Source organism: Dromiciops gliroides, chromosome X, assembly GCF_019393635.1.
Source record: "Dromiciops gliroides isolate mDroGli1 chromosome X, mDroGli1.pri, whole genome shotgun sequence".
In the NCBI taxonomy this organism is placed as follows: Eukaryota; Metazoa; Chordata; class Mammalia; order Microbiotheria; family Microbiotheriidae; genus Dromiciops; species Dromiciops gliroides.
Window position 1 is genome coordinate 31,497,194 of NC_057867.1, and position 9,237 is coordinate 31,506,430.

The 9,237-nt window shown below is 45.2% G+C and overlaps 1 protein-coding gene across 5 annotated transcripts; it reads right to left on the reverse strand.

Annotated features, from left to right (window-relative positions):
* Positions 1 to 494: 494 nt before the first annotated feature.
* TMEM187 (transmembrane protein 187) lies at positions 495 to 9,237 on the reverse strand. 5 transcript variants are annotated; one of them, XM_043974810.1, is made up of 5 exons: positions 8,855 to 9,237; positions 6,782 to 6,845; positions 4,936 to 5,067; positions 4,437 to 4,521; positions 495 to 1,436 (listed from the first exon to the last, which is right to left on the reverse strand). In XM_043974810.1, exons 4-5 carry the CDS (start codon positions 4,515 to 4,517, stop codon positions 636 to 638), a joined length of 882 nt encoding a protein of 293 aa, XP_043830745.1. In that variant the 5' UTR covers positions 4,518 to 4,521; positions 4,936 to 5,067; positions 6,782 to 6,845; positions 8,855 to 9,237; the 3' UTR covers positions 495 to 635. The 5 variants fall into 5 exon arrangements, with proteins under 5 accessions (XP_043830745.1, XP_043830742.1, XP_043830743.1 ...); XM_043974807.1 differs by lacking the exon at positions 4,936 to 5,067 and adding an exon at positions 7,532 to 7,643 and having other exon boundaries at positions 8,855 to 9,236; XM_043974808.1 differs by lacking the exons at positions 4,936 to 5,067; positions 8,855 to 9,237 and adding exons at positions 7,532 to 7,643; positions 8,388 to 8,491.

The window sequence follows — 9,237 nt, forward strand, 5'->3', positions numbered from 1 at the left end:
ATCCATTCGTCTTTGTAGCAAACAGTTAATTACTGGGTCCCTACGATGTGTCCAGTACCTTATGTGAGAGGTAGATGATTAAAGAATGCAGAATTCTTGCCCTCCCTAATTTATGCTTCGTTTCCAGGGAAAGTATGCAGGAAGATGGACTAAGAAACCCACCCACATCTCACTACTCACAAAGGTCCCTGAGGGTAGGAACTACTTCATTTTTTAATATCTAAAAAAAGTGTCCTACATATAGTTGGCCCTGAATAAATGCTGATTGGAATAGATTTGCAGGAACTATACATAAGCCTATCTATTTCTCATATAAATAGATATCTGTATATTTCTAATAAATGTGAAAGACTAGTGATGCTGTTTTGTTATTCACTTGTTAGATGCCATAATAGTGTAGGTCAAGAAGATCCAAGTGTAATCTTGATGTCATCTGTAATAAAGAAGAGTTGTCTTTTTTTTTTTTTGATTAACAAATTTTATTTTAATGGCCATGAAAAACGTGGATAAGAGAAGCAAAACAAGGAAATGAATCAAGCACAAACATGAAATAGATGTATATCCTTGGCTGGAAAACTGTTTTTCAAATTGATATATTAACGAAAACACTTAAGATAGAAGCTTTTGTAGCCCACTTAAATATTCTTATTCTCAAGACAGCATCTTTGGGAAGTGCTTAAGTATGTCAAAAACAAAAATGCAAAGTGGAACTGCATGATGTCACAAAATTTAGACCAGAAGTGTCCAGTCAGTTCCCTGAAGATATGCCACTTAGCAAGCCAGTGGTCAGCCAGTTTAAGGACAATAAAGCCCATGCAAAATAGCAAAGCCAGGCTGATATATACAGCAGAGATCTTGTTTCCATATTGGTGGTGCACACGTATGGCGCTCCACACAGCAGTGAGAATGTGAAGTGATAGGATTATATCAAATGCAAGATAGTGCAACAGGGTAAAGCTATAACTGGCTAGGGACACACACTCAATAAAAAGGAATGACCAGGGATGCCAACCAGCCTCTAAATAGCGGCACCATACCACTAGCCAAGCAAAAATGGGCAAGGTAAGCCACTGGTCTAGAATAGCAGAGTGGTGAGTTTGGGTCCAGATGCGTACCCACTGAACAGGACCATACAGCAGGGCCATGCTTGCAAAGACATCTTTCAAGTAACGGGTCTGTCTCACATCTTTGTCATTCCCTATGACTTGATTATTTTTCAGCAACCAGTAGCAGCCCAAAAGAATGTAGCCCAAATTAATGATAGAATTGAAAGGCATGGCTACAAAGGCAGGGTAATGTTCAATTGGCACCTCTGCATAATACTCATAACCAACTTCAGTGAAGATATCATCGAACAGTCCCATATGGACAGTGATCATGCATAAGCAGGCTGCAAAACAGACATGGGTCAAGGCCTGGAAACACCCTGGAATCATCTGTAATGACAATCAGTGCAAATCTTTATTAGAGTCAAATAGAAACCTTGGTTCATTCTTGCTGAATTAAATCAAAGGTCCGTTATAAAACATTACCCCTCCAATTACATCTGCAGGAAAAAGGCTTTAATAAACTGAACCTTCTGAGTTTTCTCACAGACAGAAGCTGTGGCAGCTGGTTGGTGCCGAGAGAGAAAACTTCCTACCCTTTTTCAGGTTATTCCTCGCACTTCATATTACTGAACCAAGAGTGAGCGTCTGTCCACATAGTGTCCTGCTAATCCCTCACTTTTTCATAACTGGAAAAAAAATCAAAAGTGAAACTAAGCCTATACAAAATATTTAGGTTTCGTTTGTTTTGTTTTTTTCCTTTCATGATACCCAGTCTTTATTTTCTTAGAAGCTTTATCAGTTTCTTTCCTACAACATCTAAAATATCTCATTCCCCCCCCCATCAAGCTCATAGTCTCATTTTCCTATCTGTAGAAGACTTTAAACTTTTTGGTTTTCTGTTCTATTACTTAAATAATTACACAAGATTTTGTTGTTTGTCATTCCTTCTCGAAAAGGACTGTGACACTGGGGTGATGTCATGACCTGCACTGAATTGGATTGAAGTGAGGGAGGGCTGGGCAAAGTCACCAGCCTTGCTCTCTCCTCCAGAGTCATCTGGGTCCAGTGGCAAGATATCCATCAGAACAACTGGAGATGGCCTCAGATGTTCAAGGCAATGAGGGTTAAGGGACTTGCCCAGGGTCACACAGCTAGTAAGTGTCAAGTATCTAAGGCTGGATTTGAACTCCGGTCCTCCTGACTCCAGGGCCATTGCTCTATTCACTGTGCCACCTAGCAATCAGGTAGATAAGTAGATAACTGGATAGATGTATACACATAAGTGTGTATCACTGATATTTTTGGCAAGGAAGGTCCAGACTTATTTCTTTCAGTTTCTTCTTTCAAACACGCCAATGTAAGGCAGTGCCTAGCTTATAAACCAGTTATGGTTCGGGGGAGGGGGGGGTTGTGTTGTACAGAACCTGGAATTCCTTTTCTCATGGAAACAACATTACAAATGGTGGCAAAGCTCCCAGGACAGCCCACAAAAGCTTATTAACTCGTAATACAATTGAATTACAGTAGTAGCCTAAATCCTGGGTCCTAGGAGGAAGGGGGTTTTCTGCCTCTTTTCTGATCAGACCTAAGCATAGGGAAAAGCTTAAATTATTTTTCCTCCTGGTGCCCTCTCTCCTTAGACTGCTATCCGATGCAATCCCAATGCCCTAAGTCTAACAGTAAAGCATCCCACTCACATCAGCTTTCCTTCACAAATTACTCTAAACTTCACAATCACTCATCTTCCCTCCCCACCCCCATCAACATTTCCATTTCCTCAGTGTGAATATAGCATCTTCTTAACTTTACCAGTCATCTGGGTTTTTGTTTTTAAAGGATATTTTTTAAACCAACCAAATATCTGGTCAGTACAATTTTAAGCAAAAAACAAAAAAACAAAAACAAACCTAAAAAAAAATCCAATAACAAAACAAAACCCAAACAAGTGAAAAAAAAAATTCAGGCACTGGAAAAATAATGAAAAGAGATATTCTTTGGGGGAGGGCCTATTGCCCTAAGTAAGTGAACCCCATTGAGGAGTTGCTACCCAGAGTCAAATCCTCTGAGGTATTTCTGTTTCCCAAAGCTCACAAAGCTCAAAATGGTTGGGGAGTTCAAGCCCCCTCCTTGGGACTGGAGAAAGCAGTATTGTTCACATCAGGACTACCTAGCCCCATCATGGACAGACACTGAAATTGAAATTATTCCTTTGGAGGCTATAGCAAACACATGATGACTATAAGGAGAGCTGGTTGCTTAAGTAGTTTCCTGTACGTAAAAGCAGCCACCAGACCATGTGAGAGAAGCTGAGACTTCAGTGTATATGCAGCCAAAGTATGTAAAACAGAATAAAATAAATATCAAGTTACTGGCTGCCTAATGGACAAAAGGTCTGTGTGTGCATTTTTCTCCTAATGTTCTACAGAGCAAACACTGCCACATTATCAAGAAGACCAATAGCCGGGTATGTAGGAAGCCCCTGGTCACTCTTTCCTTTATCCTGGCTCCTCAAGTATATTAACCACAAAACCAAAGCAAGAAATGCGTAAGTTTGCTTCATGACAACTGGTTGGGTTTTTTCCCCTTTCGGGCTATAAATAGTTTTGGTATTGTCACTGGAGAACAGAACAGGAAACACAAGCCTATCTTTCCCAGACAAAAATTCTAAAAGGTAACATTAGAAATTCCTTAATATGGAAGTGGCTTGGGCCAGGAAAAGGACAGGTAATTTGCTAATGGAAATAAAAACATCTCTTGGAATCATCTCTGGAAGACTGAGAGTACCCCAGTAGGAAAAAGGACCAAATTCTGATCCCAGGGCTAAGAGAAAGCACTATGCTGAAGCTTCACAGCTAAAGATGGTGGGTTTGGGTTTTTTGTTTTTTGAGGGGCAATGAGGGTTAAGTGACTTGCCCAGGGTCACATAGCTAGTAAGTGTCAAGTGTCTGAGGCTGGATTTGAACTCAGGTCTTCCTGAATCCAGGGTCAGTGCTTTATCCACCGCACCACCTATCTGCCCCTGTTTCCTCATCTCTAAAATGAGCTCAGTAGGCTGTATTCTCTCTAAGGTCCTGCCCGGCTCTACTGGCCTAGGACCAGATGGTTCAGGATCATGATCCTTAGTTTAGCCCCTTTCTGTGCAAGCTGTTAGCAGTAAAACAGGCAGCTAGGCGGCTCAGCGGATACAGTGCAAGGCCTGGAGTGGGGAAGAACTGAGTTCAAATCTGCCCTCAGACACTTACTAGCTGAGTGACCCTGGGCAAATCACTTAACCTTGTTTGCTTCAGTTTCCTAATATGTAAAATGAGCCAGAGGAGGAAATATGGCAAACCACATGGAAGAGTTGGATGTGACTAAAACCACTGAACAACCACAACAATAAAATACCTTACAAAACTTTAAAAGGCTCCTAGATTCAGGACCTGAGTTCAAATCCGGCCTCAGACACTTACTTGCTGCGTGACTCATTGCCCTGCAAAACAAAAACAAAAACAACGCTTAAAAGGGGCATTTGTGAGGCTGCACTCTGTCCTAGGATGACTGAGCCACTACAGGAGAGAAACCTGATTGGAAAGCACAGGTGCGATGGTGCATCCCCAGAGAAACTGGTGGGGCTAATTCCCAGGGGAGGGGGAGGGAGAAGAAAATAAAGTGAGCTGCCTCCCAAGGGCAAGTGTCCCTAAAGAGTTCCCACTAGCAAAAGGTGTCATGCCCCCAAAGCTATTTACCTTCCCCTCAGTCCCCTTGAGGTCCTGTTTGTCATTGTGCTTGCATTTGAGCACTCTCTCGCTCTCTCTCTCCCCCCCTCTTTTTTCTCTCTCTCCCCCCCTTCACACACACACACACACACACACACACACACACACACACACACACACACCCCTACCTCCTTAAAACCACCCAAGGGCTCTTGGATCTGGAGTCCCTACTGCAGGGGACTGTGAGCCAGACGCTAGAGTGGTATCAGCTCAGGAGAAAGGGCTTCTGAAATATGCTCCTGGAAGCCCAGGCTGGGATTCTGCAAATATTTTGCCACAGAAACATTCTTATTCATTGTAACTAGGGTCCAGTTACTATCAGTACAATAATATTTTTCAAATCTGTTACTAAGTAGACTGTTGTGGGAACCTCATATTCTTTTGTGGCAATGTCTTCCAAGTTCTAACTTAATTACAAACTTACAAAACACAACCTTATGTAAGTCAGGAACTGACTGTACTTTAAGGACATACTAGGGAAGTATGCCATATTTTTTTGTTTGTTTGTTTGGGTTGGGGGGGGGAGGCAATGAGGGTTAAGTGACTTGCCCAGGGTCACACAGCTAGTAAGTGTCAAGTGTCTGAGGCTGGATTTGAACTCAGGTCCTCCTGAATCCAGGGCCGGTGCTCTATCCACTGCACCACCTAGCTGCCCCCAAGTATGCCATATTTTAGAAATATTTCTATTCAAAATGGCTTAAATAAAACCATCTTTATTGAGCTTCAAAGAAGCAAGTTCATATTCTCAAAAGAGAAAAGAGGCACCTCACTCCTTCCTTGGCAAAAGTCAAAGACTAAGGGTATGGAACACTTCGTGCCTTGGCATGAATTGTTTGATGTGTTGGTTAGTTTTGCTCAACTTTTTTTCCTCTCCTTTTTATCCTTTCTTTCAAAGAATGGCTCTCTGGAAGGGAGATGCTGGGAAATACGGGTGACACAAAAACAAAAGATATTAATAAAAAATTAAGCAAAGAACAAAAAAAGGGAATTGGCTTTAGTCATCTGGGAATTTTATTTATTATTCAGGGGACTACCTAGAATTGTTAGGCATTAAGTAGTTCTACCAAAACAAAACAAAACAAATCCAGCCTCAGACACTTGATACTTACTAGCTGTGTGACCCTGGGCAAGTCACTTAACCCTCATTGCTCCACCTCACCCCCCCAAAATAAAATAAATTCGTAAACCTTCAGGTACTATATAGTTTTCAATTTACTATTATTATTATCATTATCATTATTGTTATTATTATCCTATGAGGCAGCCATGGCTTAGCACATAGAGACTTGGCCTTGGAGCCAAGTGGGGATCTATCCCAGTCCCACCTCTTATATATCCAGGCTGTGTGACCCTGGACAAGTCCCTTAACCTTTCACTGCTCTTGGCAATTCAGCCTTCCAGAGCTAGAAGAAGAGAATGGAGTTGAATACACAAGAAAATCTGTGTTAAAAACCATTTCAGGGCAGCTAGGTGGCGCAGTGGATAGAGCACCAGCCCTGGATTCAGGAGTACCTGAGTTCAAATCTGGCCTCAGACACTTAACACTTACTAGCTGTGTGACCCTGGGCAAGTCACTTAACCCCTATTGATTGCAAAAAAAAAAAAAAACCCAAAACAAACAAACAAAAACCATTTAGGCTTCAACTAAAGCTGAAAGTATTGGGGGGCAGCTAGGTGGCGCAGTGGATAGAGCACCGGCCATGGATTCAGGAGGACCTGAGTTCAAATCCGGCCTCTACTAGTTGTGTGACCCTGGGCAAGTCACTTAACCCCAACTGTCTCACCCAAAAAAAAAAGAAGGAAAAAAAAAGAAAGTATTTACAAATTAGTATCTACCTTCATGTTTTAGTAATAATATATATATCTTGAACATTTTGTATTAAAGATTCAAGATTTTGCGGGGTTTCAATGATCACTATCATCACATAAGATGGTGGCTAAAGATGATGAAGACTGGGCTGAACATGTACTGACCCTGTAAAGTTAGGCTCCTAAATCCCTGAATGAAGATGGTTTTCTTGTCAGTTGCCCGTTTCCCCTAAAAGAAAAAAATTCCCATTAAAGATTCCAGTAAATCAAAATTTAGTGTATTATTAGTTGCATTTTTTAAACATGGGGAATCTGAGGTAATGTCTTCATTAAACTTTCTTCCTCAGCACATTCAGTTACAGATCCCCTTTGGGGTGATCATTTTACATGTCTGCACTGCCTTTTCTCATCCTCTCCCCTGCTAGACCCTTTGGATTCTTTACTAGGATTTGAGTGAGCCTTCCTTTGGTGATCTGCTTTAGCTGGGCATCAAAGCATTGGAAAGAAGTCCCTTCCAATTTTCTTCAGGGAAATTATCCTGGAGTCCACAGTTAAGACTTGTCACTTCTCTTCTGCTGACATGCCCCCTTTATTTCAGGTTCTTGGATTTCAGCCCACCTTCACACTTCCCTTCCTGTCGTTTTCTGTCCCTAAATATGTCTTTATTTCTATATCACCAACTCCTCTGTTTTCGAACTTCCCAGCAGCACCTAGTCTTGTGTCCTCCTCCCATTTTAGCAGATGAAGAGACCTCAACCTGAAGACCTAGTTCATATTAAACATACAGCCAAACCAGGATCCTGGGACAAATGAAGTGAAATCTGAAGTTCTAGGAATGAAAGGGGGTGGTGGTAAGGATAATACTGGGCTGTCCCTGAAGCCCCCAACTGTTCACTCCCGGAAACCCAAGCTTGCCTGTTGGTAAGGAAGTTTCCTGAGATACGGGTGAGAGCTGAACTCAGCCAAGCATGTGTTCTTTTTTGCTACCTTTGCTGCTGAAATAATCAAATGGGAGCAACCTAGGCTCCTAGGTACAAGGAGAAAAGAGAAAAGTGAGAGAAAAGTTCTAACTTGGCCACTGTTGATTACGGATGGTTTTGGGGGGGAGGGCACATGGAGCCTGGATGACTGGATGATAGATTTAGAGTGTGAATCAAGGGATCTCAGGTAATCTAGTGTGACTCCCTCGGTTTCCACAAGCACCACTCAGAAGTCAAATCATTAGTGAGTGCTTCATTTGCAAGGGGTGTGGTATCTGTGGAAGGGGGTCTCCTGTGCCTAGGTCAGGGCTCTTTTCATTACAGTATCCTGGCTTCAAACCCTTATTCAAAGTGAGGCTGCTTCTAACGGGCCTCCCTCCTTCTCTCGCTCTCGCTCCCCGCCCCCGCCCCCGCCCCCTTCCCTCATGGCCTCTTTCATGCATTCTTCAGCCAGCACTCAAAATGGTCACTTCTAAGGCAAGATCTAGTGACTGTTTTAGTTGGGTGTCGGGTGATCGGAACTCCTCGCCCCCCACGGGCACTCCTCAAGCTTGCCCCAAACCTTTGCCCCATCCACATCTCCCCGCAGGCACGTTCGAAATCACTTTTCTGCTGGGCACTGAGTCGCCCCCCACCGGCGCCCCACTTCCCGTGGGCGAGAAGGAGCGGCACCTCGGGCGACCGGCCAAGTTCAAGTTAAGAGGCCGGGGGAGGGGGGGGGCTAGCCCAGCAGGGGGTCAGCTCCACCCTGGGGGTGGCGCGCGGACTCCACTTAACCGAAGGGGGCTTACGTCAGCGGGCCGCCGAGCTACCTCGAGCCTCCAGCTAACCCAAGGAGGCGGATACCTCATTGGGTCTGCCGCACCAGCCGACGGGGCGGGGCTTCCCTCGGTTCCCCGGGCGGGCTTCGGCTGACGGGGGAGGGGATTACGTCAGTCAGTTAGCCGGCTGTAGCTAACGGGGTTGGGGCAGGCGGGGGAGGGATCCGGGGAGGGGGGGAAGGCTCAGGGGTTTCCCCCTCAGAGACTCTGCTAAACGGGGAGCCAGTTTATCCCGGGGGCAGGGCTCCAGGGCCAATTCCCGGGTCCCGGAGGCCGGCCGGGAGGAGGGCGGCGTTCACTGCGGCCTGGAAGGAAGGCGGGCTGGCCTCGCCCCAAGAGCAAGGGCGGCCTCTAGCGGCCCAGCGCCGCCTGCGAGGCGGCCCAAGCTTACCTCACCTGGGCTCCGGTCCTACAGGCCTGCGGTGGGAGGGACTCACCTCAGTCACGGGGAGGGAGGAGGGAGGAGGAGGAGGAGGCGGCGGTGGCCCACGGAGCCCCTCCGAGCTTCCCTTCCCTTCCGTCTAAGTTTTACCCGCCCGTCAAAAATGAGGACGGGCCGCCGAGCGCTCCTGGAGCGCCCGATCCGACCACAGTCCTTGATGAAGACGGTCCCAGCTTGAAGTTCGAATTCGAAAATTGTTACATTTTGAGACTGTCATGGACGCATGCGCAGAGCTTGGGGGGGGGGTGTGAGAATCTCTGTTGCTAGGCAAAGTTGGCCGGAGGAAAGGCTGTCGCTAGGGGGGAAGATAATGGTGCCTGTGGCTGAAAGGAGAACGGGGATTCGCCGAACACTGATGAGGGGAAATTCCTGAGAAAG

Excerpts from the sequence above, each read along its gene's own strand:
- TMEM187 (XM_043974810.1), bottom strand. The coding sequence starts at position 4,517 with ATGAGTCACGCAGCAAGTAAGTGTCTGAGGCCGGATTTGAACTCAGGT. Across the intron at positions 1,437-4,436 it reads GCCTTTTAAAGTTTTGTAAG|ATGATTCCAGGGTGTTTCCA; the intron begins GTATTTTATTGT and ends TTGTCATTACAG.